Source organism: Mastomys coucha, unplaced genomic scaffold (assembly GCF_008632895.1).
Source record: "Mastomys coucha isolate ucsf_1 unplaced genomic scaffold, UCSF_Mcou_1 pScaffold5, whole genome shotgun sequence".
In the NCBI taxonomy this organism is placed as follows: Eukaryota; Metazoa; Chordata; class Mammalia; order Rodentia; family Muridae; genus Mastomys; species Mastomys coucha.
The window spans coordinates 27,100,461-27,118,484 of record NW_022196911.1 but is presented as its reverse complement, the minus strand read 5'-3'; the positions used below and the strand labels follow the sequence as shown (position 1 = coordinate 27,118,484).

The 18,024-nt window shown below is 50.7% G+C and overlaps 1 protein-coding gene and 1 long non-coding RNA gene across 4 annotated transcripts in view; one reads left to right on the top strand and one right to left on the bottom strand.

Moving 5' to 3' along the window:
• Positions 1–4,219: 4,219 nt before the first annotated feature.
• The window catches only part of Stc2 (stanniocalcin 2), a 62,385-nt gene continuing 48,580 nt past the window's right edge, over positions 4,220–18,024 (bottom strand). For 2 of the 3 annotated variants that reach the window (XM_031351553.1, XM_031351554.1), the window contains exons 4-6: positions 14,500–14,642; positions 12,096–12,307; positions 4,220–7,393 (exon numbers count right to left, since the gene is read on the bottom strand). In XM_031351553.1, coding sequence (XP_031207413.1) covers positions 7,009–7,393; positions 12,096–12,307; positions 14,500–14,642 — 740 coding nt within the window. In that variant the 3' untranslated portion in view covers positions 4,220–7,008. Of the gene's footprint in view, positions 7,394–12,095; positions 12,308–14,499; positions 14,643–16,487; positions 16,940–18,024 lie in introns of those variants that run through there. The other variant, XM_031351552.1, reaches the window with a different exon arrangement.
• On the top strand, positions 15,715–17,806 carry LOC116077195. The gene is made up of 2 exons (XR_004113187.1): positions 15,715–15,967; positions 17,406–17,806. It is a non-coding gene; the product is annotated as an uncharacterized LOC116077195 (long non-coding RNA).

Below are 18,024 nucleotides of genomic sequence, written 5' to 3'. Positions count from 1 at the left end.
CCACTCAAGGTCACCTGACTTTGCTTCTTGGAAGGGGACAGATCTGTCCCTTTCTTCCTAGCTCAATGGGTCCATTACTGTCCTTGTCCTGCGGGGAGAATGTGGGCCCCTTTCTTCTTGTAGCAGTTGCCGAGGACTCGACCGCTTTCATACTGGACACTGTGGCTTATGGCCTGGTGGCATTCAGCAATTCTCCATCTGAGGTGGGCATCAGCCACTGGAGGTGGAGCAGGGCTGAGGAGGCTTTTGGGGCCTGGGGACTTGCCCAGCTCAGAAAATGGTTTCGATTTCCTGGTCTTGTTCTTGGTTTAGACAACAGAGAGGGTCCTTGGGCCTTTTGGAAGTTCATCCAATTGCTCTGAGGAAGTGTCTGGATCATGCAGTCTGTGGTTACGTTTTGTACCATTGTGCCTCCCTCCATGAGTTTGCTTTTAAAAATTACATTTCTCTCCGTTTCAGCTGAGTCACTTTCTTCCTCCTCCTCCTGAGAGGTTTTCTTGGACTCCCAAGAGCCGGAAGGAGCCCTGCCCCAAATCTTTGGCTCCTCCAAGCCAGATCTTTTCCAAATGTCAAACTCTTAGGAACCTTGCCCCAGGGCAAAGTGGGTCCTAACCCCGATCTCTTTCCTCAGGTCTTTGCTGGTCTTAGCTCTGTGGGCTGGGCCCTGCCTTGAGGTTTTCAGGGACGGCCTAGTAGGAAGGCTTTACTCCTGGTAAGGACTCACATTCCCCTACTGAGCTGCCTCCAAATCTCCTTAGTGGTCTGTGAATGGCCAGCATGGAGGAGCTACTCTGGAGCTGCTTTAGAGTGGGCCTGAGACTCAATTAGGACCCACACGTGTAAGTCCTCAACCTCCACACCCGCCTTCAGTGAATTCCCACTGTGTACACTGCCCCTTCCTTCTGTCCCTCAAAGACTGTAGTCAGCCTTTCAGAATGGACAGTAGGACAGAAAGCAGACAGTAGGACAGCATAGAAGGGATGGCCAGCTCATCGGACAGGTGCTCTGAGCTTTAGGACTCAGCCTTCCAAGATGGCCTGGAGAAATAAGGGCCATTCTCTGTGGAATTCTACTGTGTTCAGAGCATTTCGTGTGGACTATGACTTTTCAGAGTCGCGTTGCCTCGTGAGGAAGCAGGCAGATGGGAACAGACACTGCAGAGGCTTCTGCTCCTTAGCCAGGACCAGCTTCAGAGTCAGCCCTCATTTAGCCAAGCTCTTACTTATGTTTGTTCAGAGGCTTAGCAGGTACAGGGTGAGTCAGGGAGGAGGATTGGACTGATCCTCTTGCCCATGTCTCCTGATTCTAAAATTAAGTTTCCTAGGATTTTAGTGTATTTAATTAGCTACATGTTTGTTTATCTATTGTGCATGAGTGTGCATGTATAAATACATATGGCCGTCAGAGGATAATGTACAAGAGTTAGTTCTCTGCCTCCACCATGTGGGTCCCGGGGAATTGAACTTGGGTCATCAGACTTGGCATTGGGTGCCTTTCCCCACTGGACCATGTCTTCATTCCTTCTATCACATCTGAGAAATTCTAACCTGGCAAAGTCAGACCACCACAAAGCACCATGGCACTGTGTTAGGAGCTGAGACTTTTTAGATTGGAAACTTTCGTAGTTCTAGAAAAAACTATTAACATTCATTCTCTTACAGAGGTAATGGCAAAAATAAATAAAACAACAACAACAACAACAACAAATCCCCAAACACCAAAACCAAAGTGAAGTGAAATCCATTCTGTCTTGAATATATTTCAATTAGGTTCTGTGGTTACTTATTATAGTGCAAAGGGTGAACTCAAACCATAGGTTGGATTGGAAGAAAATGCTATATTATCCACTAACCTGTTTTGGAAGTAGCCAGTTACTGTGGAAGAAGAAACTTACCCAGAGGCAGCCATGTTCTGAGAGGCCTTGGAGGATGAGGTGCCATGGAAGGGATGGGATGGAACAGGGAGGGGCCATCTTGTAGAGGATGCTGCACCTTGGGAGTGAAGCCTCCAGTCACTCATTACCCAGGAAATACCAGAGGAAGAGTGTAATCACCCAGAGGAGCTCTTTGCAAGTCTCTGACCCACAGCATGACAAGCCAGTTAGACTAGCTGTCTGGTATCTACTGCTAAGGCAGGAAGAAGAATTCTAGACACTACCCCTTTTGTTGGCACAAAACTCTCTGCACCCTCAACCTTTCTGCAGACACTGCTAACCAGGAGTCAAGCAGGTGGTCCCATGATCCCAGTGTCCTTTAGCATAGCTGTTCCTTTTGCATGCCTTTGCCCTGACTTAATTTCAGAATCGCAATGATTGCTAGACTCTGTGTGTTGGGTACCAGGATCTACTGGTGATTCCACTTAGCACCTGTTGAGACACTGCCATCCCCTGAGAGTTTCTTAGAGGAATTTTTCTTGTTTCCCCAAGTTGTTGCTCACCCAGGCACATCCGATGTTCAGTGGTAGCTACGTGGAGACCCAAAAGAGCCATGAAGTCTGGGTCCTGACAAATGGCAGGGTACATGGTGTTGGCATCCATTTCAGGCATGGATTCAAGTTGGCTCTGTGACTTTTCTTCTCTTTGGGAAGTTTTTTCCTCCTTCTTCTTTTTGAGGAGTGATAAAACCAAACTGCTTATGCAAGCAGCAACATGGGACTCCAGTCCAAAGCCGCTTCCTTCTCTTCTTCGTTCACAAAAAAATAATTCACATAGAAGCTGTCCTTTGGCCAAGGGTTGTCCCCTCCCCAGCAGGGGACTTTTTTTGTTGTTGTTGTTGACTTCAGCACAAATTCAGAGTTCTCTCTCCAGATTTTGGGGTGTGTCTCCATATCCCTTGGGAAACTTTGTTTAGACCCAGCATATTTGAGGCCTCTCTGTTTTCTTTCTCCCCAAGCTTAATAATCCAGCCATGGGAGTTTAGGGAGGCAGATGCCTGTCTGAATTCATTTGTATGCATTAAACCCACGTGCTCATACCTGGAGGAGAGGCATCAGATGGAGTCACAGGGCAGCTGCATGTCACCTGAGGAGCTGGGCAGCCTTGCCACTGAAACTAGGCATAGTAAGATGTTTGTGCTTCAGTTTCCTTATCTGTAAATTGGGGTTTGGAAATGGTATCTGCTAAGCACTAGCAGAAGCAAGGGCAGGTAACTGACCCTGTCATGACAAGGATGGCTGTGCTGAGTGGGTGAGGGAAGTCTGGATCCTCAGATAGGGCTGGCCTTGGGGTGATTTTGATGAAGGAAGTACTCATATTGTGTTCCTAGCAGCCAGTTGCTCCCCAGGTGCTTTTTCAATGGCCTGAGGGGCAAACACTTATAAAGTCATCTACATGCCAGTAAGTGAAGTGGCTGTACCGCAGGTCTGACTATGCCAACCAACCCTTCAGTCTCTGCGGGAGCAAAGGTGAGAGCATTTTCTTTCCTGCTCTGCAGCAGAGTTCCTCCGAGGCCAGGTACTATAAATGCAAGAGTAGATTTATTCTTTCCCCCGGGCCTTGTGCAAAGTAGGAAGCTTATTCATTTGTTCGCTCATTCATTCATTCATTCATTCATTCATTCATTCATTTATATTTATAATTATCTAGGTTCGTATGTACCCATGGAAGTGCCCCCTATGGCAGGCCACAGTGCCCATGTGGAGGTCAGAGGACGGCTTTCAGGAGTTGGTTCTCTCCTTCCATGAGGAAGGGCATCAGGTTAGACAGCAGGAGCCTTTTCACTTGCTGAGACAATTCGCTGGCCCACCTGGGCATCTCTGCCTGTCAAATGGGAATAAAAATCAGGAGTGTGGGGCTCAGGATGGGATAATGCTTGCTTTGGTGCCCATCGGGATGCCTCGCATACAGTGTGGGCGCTGTGGTCACGCAAGCTAGAGTGAAGAGCAGCTCAGGCTTTGCATTGCAGTGGTAGCCAAGAGCTGGGAAGGAGCTGGTCCTGAGGCATGGAGTGATTAAGCTGGTGGCAGGGGCTGCAGCCCTAGGCTGAAGGCAGGTGACCGAAAGTGAGCTTTGAGAGCTGGCTGGGCTGAGGGTGGCAGAGAATTCCTCTTCGTCTTGGTGATTCCCATTGAGCCTTGGCCAGAGTCCCTGGGATGAGGAAGTACTGAGTGGTGGGTGGGGCTTCGTCACCTGGTTTCCTTGAGCTTTGTCAACAGCCCTCCCGTTACCTCCCTCTACACGTTACATCAAAGCTGTTCAGGAAGAACACCGCTCAGGAGCAGGTCATTTATTTAAAACCTTTATTAATGCTTGAAGGAAAACAACGCCACGTGACAGTGTCCGGGCCCTGTGGCCTAACTGTGTACCAGAAGCCGACAGACTTACAACGCCACGTGACAGGGCCTGGGCCCCGTGGCTTGAGTAACAGAAGCAGACCCTGACTGAGCAGCCCACATGGTACTAGTCTTCCTTAGGAAATGGGTGCCAGCAATATTGTCTCTATACTGTTTCAGAGATGCCACCGGCCTGGTTCTGAGATCTGGCGGGTGAGTGTGCATGTGTGTGAGGACAGCTGGGCTGCTGTCTCCTATTCATGTGGCTTTGGGCTGTCAAGGGTTTTGCTGTCTTTGGCCCTCTCGTTTTAGAATAACAGAGCTATTTATTGATACAAAGGAGAGGTGTTCAAATCATCTCGTTAAGATTCAAAGCTCAAAATAAACACTGTATCTTTATTTGGAGACTCGCATCCTTCCTCACAGGAAGGCTCCCGAGTGAATGTGTATGAAGCTGAGGCCCGAGGAGGAGGAGGTTTTCAAAGGCTGCCTTGCTTACATTTTAGACTCTGCAAAGGACTCCATCAGGCACACGAGACTTCCAACAGTTTTGAGCAAAAGGGCGCTGGAGATAAATATATTCCACGTTTCTAATCACACAAGGAATCATGAAATGATTTTTTTTTTTTTTTTTTACTTTTTGCATGGGGTGGGGTGGGGGTAGGGGATGACAGAGGCGTAGAAAATACACAACAGAGATCAGTCAGTAGGTTCATATGAGCAGAGGAAGTGATTTTGTGCCTTTGGGGGGGGGGAACACTGAGATAATAAATACAAATGAAGAATATTTACAGTAGGAACAACAAACCACATCAGTAGGTGAACACAAGACACTGACAAACCCAGTTCAGACTCTGGGACAAGTGAGCAGCTGAGGCAGAAACAAAAGAGAATGTTTGTGAGTGATGTAAGCCGAAAGGGTCAAGGTGCCACGCAGGCATATGGCATTAGAGCACCACAATCTACATTCATTCCCCATGGCAAAGCCTGGCATGCTGGGCTTCCTTCCTTCCAGGCACACACTCTCTGTTCTCTGCAGCCTCATACCTTTCTGGGGGTTTCCTAGCGTCTCACCGGCCCACCCTCCCCGGAATAACTTTTTTTCTTTCAAGCTTAGCCTATGAGAGATTGAGATCCTTCACACAGGGACACCAGCTGAGTCTGGGGAAGTGCTTAGAGAAACATGGCTGTCTCTGGCCTCAGGGGCCTGCTAGGGAGAAGTAGGATAGTTGGTAGGCCAGAATGCATGCTTTTCATTCTGCTCCCTAGCACAGGGAGCATGCTAACCTACGGTCTGAGACATGTCCAGCTGGGTGCCTGCTGAAGAGAACCTTAGTGAAACCGAGCCTGTGCGGCGGAGGTGCTTTTGTGCTGGGATGGCAGAGCTGCCTGGCGGCAACAGAAACCATGCAGCTTGCCGAACTGAAACTCCCTAATTACTATTTGGCCCATCGTCGTTGTAGAAAAAGTTGGCTGAGCCTTGCTCTGGAGACCTGGCCCAGGATCCCCTCCACTTCTGTAACATTGGCTGCCAGAGGACCAGTTGTGTCAGCTGAAGAGGAAGGTTGAACCTGTGAAGTCCCTTTGACCTTTCTTTTGTCTATCCACACTTCTCTCCTTGTCACTGTCGCTAAATTTCCACTTGGGCTATGGAGAATAAGCTATTCCTCCAGGTATGCTGAGACAAGTGACACTCCTCACAGCAATGGTTTCCTTAGCCATCCTGATGCCTTCCTCTCGGCTCCCTCTTCGTGGCATGCAGAGGCTGAATTCCAACTTGGCTACACCGATGCAACGTACAGGCTCATGGGCCTTGGCTGAGGTCAAGCTGAGATAGCAAAACTCTAAGGAAAGGCCGTCTGGGGAAAGGACTCCTTGATTCTATGTCTCCCTTTAGGTATCCAGCTGTTCCGGGAGGGGAGGGGCGGGGAAGAGACACCCGCGTGGGCAGTGCTGCTTTAAAAAAAAAACTCACAAAAAATTACCCTCCAGAGATGGGCTGGGGTTGGTTTTCTTCCTTCTCTAAGCTGGTTTTTGTGACCCAGTTGTTTTGTTTGAAAGCCATTTATTTAGATGACAGACACATAGATGTCAATTGATTTAAAAAAAAAAAAGTAAAACGGAGATCTGAAACAGTGGTCAAAATAAACAAACTGGGCCACTCCTTCAGTGTCCCCCAGACAGAACAATGGCTCAGAAACGACACACAGAAAATGTACCATCCATGTCCCCTCCAGCAGCTCTGAAACACAGATCCCATGCATGATACTAAACTTCTGGTTTGGTTCTGAGTGGAGCTAAGCCCCTCATCCTCTCTGCTCTCTCTGCCTCATCAGCTACACTTCCCACTCAGCCCTACCCCAGAACCCAGCCGCCTCCTCCCTGCAGACAGTACTGGGAACTGTGGGGGAGGATCTACCACCCACCTGTGACCCCTTCCCTCCCTGGCTGACCATACTTTAGCCACCCACTAGCTCCACAAACCGAAGAGACGAAGTAACAAGGCCGACTAAAGACAACACTCCCTCCAATAAGCTTCCACGGGTGCCAACCCACCAGGCCCCAGAGACCTTGCTGCCCTGGAATCTTCATCTCACCTGTTTACACACCTGCACGAAGTCCACAATTTGCACACATCCTGCGTGTGACATCCCCCCTCTTTAATGTAAATGTTTTGGAATGTCCATAGATAAGAAAATGGACAGCCTGTCGGAAAGCTTTCATGGCTGGGTTTTCATTTCACCTCCGGATGTCGGAATACTCAGACTGCTCGTCTTCCCACTCACTGCTTCCAGAGGGTCCCTGGGCGCTCTGGCCACCTGCTCCGCCTCGAGCATGCGCATTCAGGTGGCTTTTGCTCCCTCGCTCACCCTTGGCACCTCTGTTGGCTGTTAGGTGGTGGTCTGTGTCCCGGTGGTGAGGCCTGGAGAGATGAGGCCTGTCTGCCAGGGGCTGATACTCCGGGGCTGCTGTGGGAGGTCTCTGTACATTGGAGGTACAGAAACTCAGGATGGAACAGAGGCCTCCCCAGCTCTGCTCGCACTGAGCCTGGACGCTGCGGGTGACTGCCTCCTTCACATCTTCCCCGCAGGTCAGCAGCAGGTTCACAAGGTCCACATAGGGCCTAGAGATGAGAGCCGAGACAGAAAAGAATAAGAATGGAGTATGTCCTAAAGGAGCCCTGGGGAATTGTGACTAGGACAAGAAAGAGGGAGACAGTGTTTAAACTTGGGCTCAGTGGATGATCTTTGTGGTCTGGGTTCCATCACAGGCAATGGAGGATTATTAAGGCAGGTTCTTGCTCCTCGGATGTAGAGCCCCAGGAAAAAGGACCACTGACTATGTGTGGATACACAGGAGGAAAGCCAAGGGCTAGCAGGCAGAGGAGCTGTGTGAACAGAGAACATCAACATGCCTTGGGCACTGCCAGGCTGCAGAGGCTGGGGTGTTTTGGCTGATGAGGAGACAATATTAGCAAGTGGTGGAAGGCCTTTAATATCAAATTTTTGTGTGTGTGTGTGTGTTCAGTGAAGAATCCAGGAAGTGTTGGACTAAGGAGCTCTTGAGCAGCCTTTGGAAGGCCCCATAGGTACCTTGACCTTCATAGGTGTTGTCAGTGAGAGTCTCCTGTGGCCACTTGCCCGGTCTGTGTGCTCTGGGCTTATGCTTACAATGGAGGGCTTTTTGGGCAGCTGCTGGGTGTGCCTGTCTAGGGGAAATCTGCAAAGGACTGAGATGCGCTGGCTGCGGAGGACAGGTCCCTGTGGTGTCATCTCCCTTTGCAGGTAGCAGGGAGTTGGGATGCGGTCCAACTCCCTCAGTCAGCCAAGACTCCCCTTTCATTGGCATGTGGGCTGGCTGTCAGGGTGCCCGTGTCCAGAATGAGAACAGCTCTCAGGGGGGCAAACAGGGTCCTTGGGGGTGGGGTGGGGCTCAGAGATGTGCTTTCCACATGCACTGACTCCAAGACAGACAGCCTGAGTTGTTCTTTAGCCAAACAGGTGGAGGACTTCGCTCCAGGGGGCAGAGGAAGTGTGCTCACTCTTTATATTTATGGGTTTCCTTGGTAAAGCACGTCTCTGGCAGTGAGCTCTCAGGGCCTATCCACCGAGCTTTTCTTAACTCTCACCGGCCTCTTTGGATTCCAGAAAGACCGTGGGATGCTTCATGTGACTCTGTGGCTAACTAGAATTAATCTCTAGACAGTAAAAGTCCTGGACGTATCTGCCTGTGACAGACAAGCACACCCCCAGTAGGGAAGTCACCCTGGGATGTGCAGCCATTTATAAGGAGCCGGGGTTCTTTCCTCCCTGGGACTTGACCTGACTCTTGGATGGCTACCTCGGCGTGCTTGTAATCTTCCCCTGCAAGCTGACAATTGCTGCTCTGCGGGAAGAGCAGCGTCTGTTATAAGATGTGTGCTGTAGTCACTGCCATTTTTGCTAGCAACTCCTCCAGTTGGAATGGAGTGAGCTGTCCTTACTTCAAGGATGTAAGAACCAGGAAGAGTGGGGAAGGAAAGTCCCTTCTGGGACACTTGGGCATGGAAAGCCTGGCCTGGGAACAGCTCAAAGGAATGTTCCGGAGCTGCTTGCTTTGAGGCCTCTATTATTCCTTAGGCTTCATGGCTTGTGCCCGGCTGGTGGGCAAGGTCCTGAGGCTCTCTCCAGCTGGCCTCTGCCAGTGGTAAGGATAGTTTCACAATGTCTCGTTGAGCACTTTGAGGAGGAAGGTACCTAGAAAGGGATGCTGAAGTTGCTCACATCCTTCCACCTTTTGGAAACAAACACTGTCTTAGGAAGCTCAAGTCTACCGAGTCCATCTGCAAAGTGGAAGCAAGATGTTCGGTCACTTGCTGACTTTGCAGACTCTATCAGAATCTGAACTGATTCTCCCCTTTAAGCTTCTTGAACGAAACTCTCCTGGGAATACAGTTGTCTCCGGGGCCTTCCCCATCATGTGTCTACCATTGGACCCTGGACCTGCAAGGCAGACACCGGCCTCCCAAGGCAGGACTGACTAGTCCCTTTCTCTTTGGCTTGCTCTGTCTTCTGTCTCAGGGAGGAAGCTGAGCCCCGAGGGGAGGGCGTGTGTGGCCAAGTAAATTAATCTAAACCGTGCTTTGGGTTGGCAAGGTGCCTTCTCGGACTGCAGGCCGAGCCTGTCTGATGACAAAATCCAGCACTCAACTGAGTGTCAACAAGGCTGAAGGAGGGGGATGTGCCTGAGGCTCCAAACCCTTGGTGGCTGCCAGTACCTGGTGACAGGGTGTGCAGAGGCCAGGGGAGATGGCCACAGCTAGGGGGAGGCATATGATAAGGAGAAAGTGGGGTAGACAGGCACACTGACAGGGGCAGCTTGCAGCAGACTGGACATTGCTGCTGTCCCGCTCCTGGCATGAGCCTAGGAGAAGTTGGAGTGGTTTGGATTCTGCAGCAACCAACTTCCTCCTCTTTAGCATGAAAAAAAAAAAAAACCAAAAAAAAAAAAAAACAAATTTGGCTCTCATTCTAGTGTTCGTGACTCTTGCCACAGACTTAGAGATAACTTTCTTGGTATTTCAAGGCTGAAAGGGTCCTTTAACCACTTAAGCTGGTAGAAGATTTGGGAAAGTTCAGACCATTCAGCTTGAAGTTGAGGCACTGCATTGCTGCACTGCAACAGGGAATGGTGGGTTTCAAGGGAATATAGCTGGAGTTTGGCTCAATCTGCTGCCCAGAAGGACTGGCTTAGCAGGAGAAGGAGGCCCTGCATGTGGCCTCCTGGCAGTGTTCTTAAGATACTCATGCCTCTGCTCAGGGTGGGCTACCTGCATCCCCAGAGCAGGCCAGTGTTGGCTGCCATGGCTTATTCTAAATGGTGTGGGGGATCTTTTGAAACAAGAGTCCCTGGCCTAGAGGCCATGTTTCTGTGGAAGAGACAATAGAACACCATAGTGCTTCAACCCTTTCTAAATTCTAAGGTTGGGTGTGTGTTCCCCAGACCTGAAAATCCTAAATTCTCCCAAAGACTCCCTTTTTAAGAGGATACCAACATTTCACATACTCCAGGAATCCAGGACCCTAGATGTTTACCAGGTGCCCAACCTCCCACTCACAAGGCCAAGAAGCCATCTTAAATACATCACAGAGCCTGCAGAGGTTCTCAGCTGTACACATGTGCTTCCCTCAAGAGCACCTTGAAGGAAAAGACCCTAACCCTCTGGCCACGAAGAGGGAGTAACTAAGAGAAGGAAGAAGCTCTGATGATGTATGAAGACCCATGAAGCCTTAGCAGGTCTAGCAAGAACAGGCTAGGGAGGAGTGGGGCAGAAGGCATCCAGGCTTACTCTTCAGATGCAGTTTCAGTCCTATAGTTAGCTTTGTGCTTGTGGATTCAACTAGACAACCGCAGATCACTCTTTCAGACATTGCTTGGCTCTGTGCTGAAGTGGATTCTTTTCGTGTCACTACTTTCTAAGCACTGTAGACTAATATTTTACACAGCAACTGTGTTGTCTTTTTAGGTATTATAACTAATCCAGGGAAGATGCTAAGCCATATGCAAATACTTTATCAGTATATCTGAGACTTCCTCATTCATGGATGTTGGGATGTCAGGGAGGTCCTTGAACCATCCACCCTCAGTGGATAGCCAGAGAAGACTGCATTTCCATTCCCCAGGCTGCAAAGTAGGAATCAAATCTCATGAGGAGGAAACTTAAGCTCTGAGCTTAACTAGCCTTCTCTAAGGGATGGAGATGCTACTTTCAATCTTGAAGTTAGTTTGTAAAGACAAATGTGGTAATCCATGCGTATCCTATAGCCAAGGTCCTGGCCCACCAAAGGCAAATCCAAGACAATTACTATTGTCACTGCTACTGTTCCTTTGTAAATATTTGGGAGATAAAAAATATGTTGTAAAATATTAGTAGGGTTCAAAAACCATGCAAGGTATTTTTGCTTTTGGACAGAGCATCTTGCAGAATTTAACCATGGGCAGTTCAATATTGTACCAAGCAAGGTGCTGCGAGCTACTAAGATGTTGCGGCTTCCGTTTTGCTCAGTATCTGTCTTTGGGGCCTATGGACCAGATTTCATGTTAGAAACAATGATGTTGTCTGCTCTAATGCTCTGCAAAATCCAGGGTCCTGCTGCTGGGGTGAGTTTCAAAGAATAAGATTTTTTTAGCTTTATCACTGAATTGTGACTCTTTAAATCCAATTTAGCATACATGCTTAGCTGACTAAAGTTTCTGATGTTTGCTTTGTGCTTTCTGCAGAGGTAGAGAAGGGGAAGGGGAGTCTCTGAAAGATGAAAAGGCTGCGGATCAGATTGGAACATTTAAGAGTGTAAGTGTTGTAGCCACAGTGCCTGGACCCTAGACCTTAGCTTTGCTTTTCCCTGTGTGTCCTTCACTTTAGCAGGCTCAGTTTTCTTATCTGTGAATTGGGGATATAAAGAGTTGTTGTGAGGACTGGGTAACACCCTTGGCATAGCACCTAGCAAACAAAGCCAGGTAAGTGTCAGTATGTACCAGATGTGTGTACTGACACCGTGAGCTACTTGTATCACACAGAAACCAGTTGGGACTTGGCTAGGGGCAGAATGGAAAGTGCTTCTGACTATAGATGTTTTGTGCTTAGTAAAAATAATGGTCTATTTCTGTTTCAAATCTGATGATCTTCTGAGGGGCTTTCTAGCTTTCTGGGGCACCTCACAACTGTATCCACTTGAAGGAGGTTCACCTCCCAAAATAGTATTCTCGCACATACTTCCAGCCCTCAGGACCCCATCCTTGCCTGGCACCCCTTCCTCCCGTTCTCCTGGGGATGGGATGCTACTCACTCATGCAGCAGGAGATCCTTGAAATGAATCATCTCCACAAGCACGCCGACATTCTCCTGTGCTGCCGAGCACAGGTCATGTTTGAGATAGCATTCCTTCTGCAACTGGAAAACCATTTCCCTAATTGCTGGACACTTCCTGCTGATGCAGCCAAATTTATGCCGCAGGGCATGGGCCTTGCACCTCAGGGCATCCTTGATGAATGACTTGCCCTGAATATGGAGGACACAGAAGGGAGGGGCCAAAGGAGAGTTTTGTCACTAGCCAGGATGACATGTGCCAGTCCCAAGCTTGCACAGGAACCTTTGATCTCAGAGTCCCAAGGTTCCACTTGCATGGATGTACTTCCAGGTGAGAAGCTGTATGGAAGCTACATCCGAGAGTGACATGACACCTCCCCGAACCCCCTGCATCAGGCCACAGTGGATACGAGCTCCGTACACTAGCAGATCTCTGTCTCTCCACCCCAGTTATTCTTCTAGTTTCATGAAACTGGGGTTTGTTCCAGGCAGCTGGGTGGAGACTGCCTGGTAGCAAATTCTCTGGAACCCCAGGGGATTGGGCCATAACTCCTTGGCCAGTATCAGTGAGCGCACACATCTCTTTTGCTCTCCATCTATGAAGGCTGTGCTCTTGGACCCTTGCATTTCTGTTCTAGGGCTCCTATGGTCTTATCTGCAACTCTTGTGTTTCCAGGAGGAACATTTGCTTTTAAACTGTTGGGATTACGATTTTTCTAAAAGGCCCACCTGGCATCTAGTGTGGCAGCTTCAGAGCGGGGCAGAGAGCATCCTCTCAGCTCTGCCTCAGAGAGATGAGGCAGCCTGGCACACATGTGACCCACAGCTCTCTTTCCTGGCAACCCAAGCAGACGGTGCCAAGGCCAGAAAGGAGACAGCTTCCGGGATATGGGGGCAAGCTCCTGCCTTCACTGCTACCAACCTGGCCTGGAGACACTGTTGGATGTCTAGCCATGAATCTCCCTTCAGTTACTATGGTACTGGGCCATCTGAAGAGGCATCCCCTGGTTTTTGTTTTTGCTTGTTTGTTTTTTTAGAAGCAGATCTGGAAATCACTGAGTTGAGAAAGCGAACCAGGTTAGGTTGGAAGTGGGAAGCCAGCCAGCATATTTATTTTGGTTTTCTCTACAGACTGTGGAAACCCAACGTGGCACACACACCCTTCCTGTGGCCCCTGTATCTTTTATTTGGTTGGAGCCAAATGAGATGGAGGGCAGGGCTTGGCACTTCCTATTAAGTAGCTGTGTGCTGAGAAGTGACTTGGAAGGGTTGCCTCTAGCTTGAGAACATGTTCCTATTGGTTGAGAAAACAAGGAGGGATGGATCTTTGTGAGGGCTGTGACAAGCTGGTGTTTGTATTCTTCTCTGACATCCGGCTGGAAGGATGTTACACAGTCCTCTCTTCCGGATTTCCTATGGTGTGTGCCCTAGCTCCTGTCAGTTCTGATGGGGGTGGGGGACACCTTTCTAAGGGGACTCAAAGAGAGGAGTTCAAAGTTCTCTCCCTTTCCTCCTAGTTTCTGTTTCCCTTTCCGCCACCTCACATCCTCCAGTTTAGGCTGCCGGGGGCGTCACATCCCTTTCTGGTGGACAGGCCTTGCTTGTCAGGCTGTCCACAGAGTGTCAGCGGATGGTGACTGGTGACTTGTATAAAATCACATCTCAACTGTTGACCTCTTCCGAACTTAAGTCACCGTGCTCCAGTGAAATAGGAGAGGAAGTGTAGGAGATAAAACAGGGTGTTTCAACAAGGCCGAGAGCCAGGGCACAAAATGAAGACGATCCTAATGCCACATGCCATCTAAACACACATTTGGGCCTTCTGTGACAGAACCATCAGCTGGCTTACTGGTTTTCGGCCCTGGGCAGCAACTCAGCTCTACCCTGGGCTATCCAAGGTGGATTCAGCTATGCCTGTTGGCTCTTGCGCTCGCTCTCTCTCTCTCTCTCCCCCCACCCCGTGTGTGTGTGTGTGTGTGTGTGTGTGTGTGTGTGTGTGTGTCAGAAGAACCTTGCTACCTATAGCTAGGATCTCTGCCACTTCTGCCCTTTCTTCCTAATGTGATGGGTTTTGGAGACTAAGTTCTAGTTTTCCAGACTGTTTATCACTGGCTATGACTCTGGTGTCCAGGCTACTCTGCCTGTGAGGTTACAGCAGGAGAATGCAGAAGGAGTTGGCTTAATGGCACTCGGGAAAGCAGAGCAATGGGGGAACTTGGAAACACCAGTGCCCTGTTGCACCCCTCAAACACCAGACTCCCTCAAATAACCTACGTCTAGGAATTCTGCTCACCAGTCTTTCCACCCAATATTTCAACCAAGCTACACCAACCGAGAATATTCCAACCAACACCAACCAAGAATATTTTTCAGCGATCACTCACTTGGGCATCGAATTTTCCAGCGTTGTGTAGAAACGTCATGCAAATCCCATGTAATCCCTGGATTTCACAAGAGTTGTTCTCGAAGCACTCAAACACACCACACCCCACGTCCCCGGCGTTGACCAAACAGTGCTGGATCTCCGCTAAAATGAAAAATTACATACAAAATTTTCTGCCATGCTGTGTTAATAAGGGCTAGAGAGAAAAAAATTAAGGAGAGAAAAGTCGTGTCAATTTCAGAATCTAAAGAGTGGAAAGAAAATGTCATTATTTGCTTCTACTTATGGAAATTATGAGTATTTGTAAAATTAGCCAAAATAAACAAACATCACAGTCAGAATTAGTCTGAGCATTTTCTTCCTTTTATCATTTCCACTTAATGAAGGTATTTGTGGGACTACTGTTGAAGAGCAGAAAGCACTTTGGCTTTTGAAATCCACAGGGAAAATAAGATTTGAAAATGACCACATTTCATGAATTAAATTCTCTACTTGGGGCAGCAGAAGCCACACTGCCGTTAAGATCAGGCATTTCCTTCCTGATCCCAGACGAAAGCGTCCAAGCAACTTCAATTCAGCTTTATGATTCAACACCTAAAAGTCAAAACAAGATTCCTATTAAAGCCGTGCCTCCAAACCACCCGCATTAAAAATGCCAGGCCACAGAGGCTGCTGTGGCTGGCAGCAGCCTCAGACTGGAGGAGGCAGGCGGGGGCTGGTCTTTCCACCCGCCACCATTCGCTTTGGAGGTTCCTTTTAATTAGGGATCCGGTGTGAGATATCACTTAATCCCCTCGAATCCCAGAGGCCCCGAGCCTGCTCCCTCTTCCAAGATGTCCTAATTCGTCAGCCTGAAAGGGCAGACCGGGAGCTGTCAGGCTGCGGCAGAGCAGTCTCATGCCTTGCTCGGCTCGCTCAGTTCTTCGACCTAAACCAACCGCAAAATTACATGAGGAAAGTGCATTTTGGAAGAAGGGCGGGGCTCGAGTCGAAAAATCTGTATCAGATGAAATCGAGCAAGAGAACGAGGGGCGTGTGCTTGTGAAGGGGCGCCTAAACCCAAGACGGGGGCAGGGTGGACGAGGGACCCTCGACTGTGCGCCTGGGCATCTGGGGCGAAAGGCTGAACTGACGCCACGCGTGGTCGCGGGCAAGGCAGCGATCACTCACTTGGAGGACTCTGACCCGCACTTGTGTGCATTCCGGCTCAGGCAAGGAGCGCACGCACGCCACGGCCGCCGCTTTCACACGGCCCCCCGAGGAATTGCGGGGGTGGGGGCGTGAGCAAGGAGTCGAGCGGTAGACACGTTTCTTTCTCTCCCGGGAGCTGGGAAGAAGGCCAGCCCCGTGTGCCACACGCCAGGCTTTTGCGCTGCAGCTTGCTGGTGAGCAGGGCCGCGCACGATTCGGGTCGTGTCAACATTTCTTCCCTTGCTGACCTGGCTGGGGACACGGCGGCTGCAGCAAAGGTACGCTCTGCGAACCCCCTTCTCCCCAAAGAAAAGTTCTCGATGCCATCTAACTGGCCAGCAAAGTTCTGGGATATCCGGCATCTTTGCAGAAAAGGGAGACAGTCCATGCCAGGCTGGCCGGCTTGGAAACGAAGGTCTGGGTGCAGGGCGAGCCCAGCTCCGGGCACCCTTGGTACCTCGCACGGGCCAGGCGGGACGAAGTGCGCCCTGCTCCGGGCCCGGGCCTCTGGTTGGAGCTGGCAGCAGCGCCAAGCGCAGCCTGGTTTCCCCTCAGCCCCGGGGGAAGCTAGCAACAAGTCCTGCCTCAGCCATTTCATCACCCTGCTAGCACGTGCCGATTCCGGGCCAGACCTCGCTTCGCCTGGCTCTTCCCTCTGCACGTCCCGAGCCACCGAGAGTTTGTGCGGCCCGGGGTGAGCTCGGGTCGCCGGCTTGGGGCTAAAGGCACCCGGCGCGCTGCGAGCACGCACCCTGGTCTTCCCCCGGCAGCTCTGGGCTGCAGGGCGCACGCGTTTACCTGTGTTCTGCAGGGACAGGCGGCCTTTCTGCTGCGAGCCCCTGTCTTGGGGACCTTCCGGAGGGTTCGTGGAGTCCGTCCCCCGCGCCGGGTCCAAGGTGGCAAACACCAAAGCCAGGGTCACAAACTGGCCCAGCCGTTCCGCACACATGGTTCTGGGTATTACCCTCCCGCCTGGAGACCTGGATTCTTTGTGCGCCCCTCCTCCTCCTCTTCCTCCTCCGCCGCTTCCCCCCTCCTCCCACTCTTCCTCCTCGCTGGCCCCTTCCCTCCTCCTCGCCGCAGCTGTGACAGAGGTTACCCAGCGCCCTCCCGTAGCTCTCCGGAGAGCATGTGACCAGGCCGTTAGCCGTGCCGCGAGTGCCCGGCGATAGCAGGGATGGTGCCTCAAATATCCCTGGAAGCTCTGGTGTCACTTGAATGAAGGAGTCGAGCAGGTGTTGTCCCGGAGGCTGGACCAATCGGAGACCCCGGCCCGTTTGACAACACAGCGGGAGGCGGAGCCTGCGCCAACTACTACGGGAGGAAGCGGAGCGCCGCCGCGAGCGCCCCACAAAGTTGCAGACCTGGCGGCGGCGCAGCCCGAGACGCGTGCGCGTGTGCGGGTGCTTCGGGGCAATGGCCGAACGGACTGGGTGGGGGGCAGTCAAAGCGGATGCCAACTCTAGATGCAACTAAAAACTTTTTAAAAAGGGGGGGCAGGGTGGGACTGGAGAAGTCGGTTTTCATAAGGACAGAGTCCCCAGGGTTAGCATCCGGCTGGGAAAGTTTCCTCTTTGGAACACAGTGACATCCCCGAGGCCTGGACAGATTGGAACAGATACCTGGGCAGAGAGATGGTGCGAGCAAATTGAGCTCTGGTGGGAATTCCTAAGCGTCCTGACGCTTGTTTTTTTTTGTTTTTTTTTTTTTTTTAAGGCGCTTGAGGACCGGAGCGGAAGCCCTGAAGTGCTTGGCCGGATTGACTGCCCAACTCCCACTTTCCTTTTTCCTGGATTTGATGGGTTCAGTAACACCTGGGGCGTCTCGTCTCGACCCTCCTCCAATCCAGACAGATTCCTGTCTGGGCTTCAGCGATCCAGGTGAAAATCCAGACTTGCATCATTTCCTGGCTGGTGGCTTGGAGGCCCAGGCATTCACAGAGCATCGCGTGCCCCAGAGGCCTGAGCTTGACAGGCAACTTTAGGCGTCTCCAAACACACTCTTCAATTTTACCCAAATGCCACTCGGCCCAGCAACGGGTTTTCTTTACTCTGCACTCCTCTGATGTAAAATTAAAGCACCTCACCCCCCCCCAAATCTGGGGACGCTCTCTCCAACTTTTCTCCTCTTCTTGGGGCTCCCTCCTTAAACACCCTGGGAATCAGATCGCCTTCAGCTGCGATCTCTGCTCGGGAGGAAGCAGGACGAAAGTTGGGTGCTGCTGGGAGCGTCTCTCCTCCCTGCTGTGTGTGTACGTGTGCACGCTCACGTCTCCCTCGCGCTGAGCCCGGGACAGGAACTGCTGCTCTTGGCCTCGTTAACCCGAAGGAGTAAT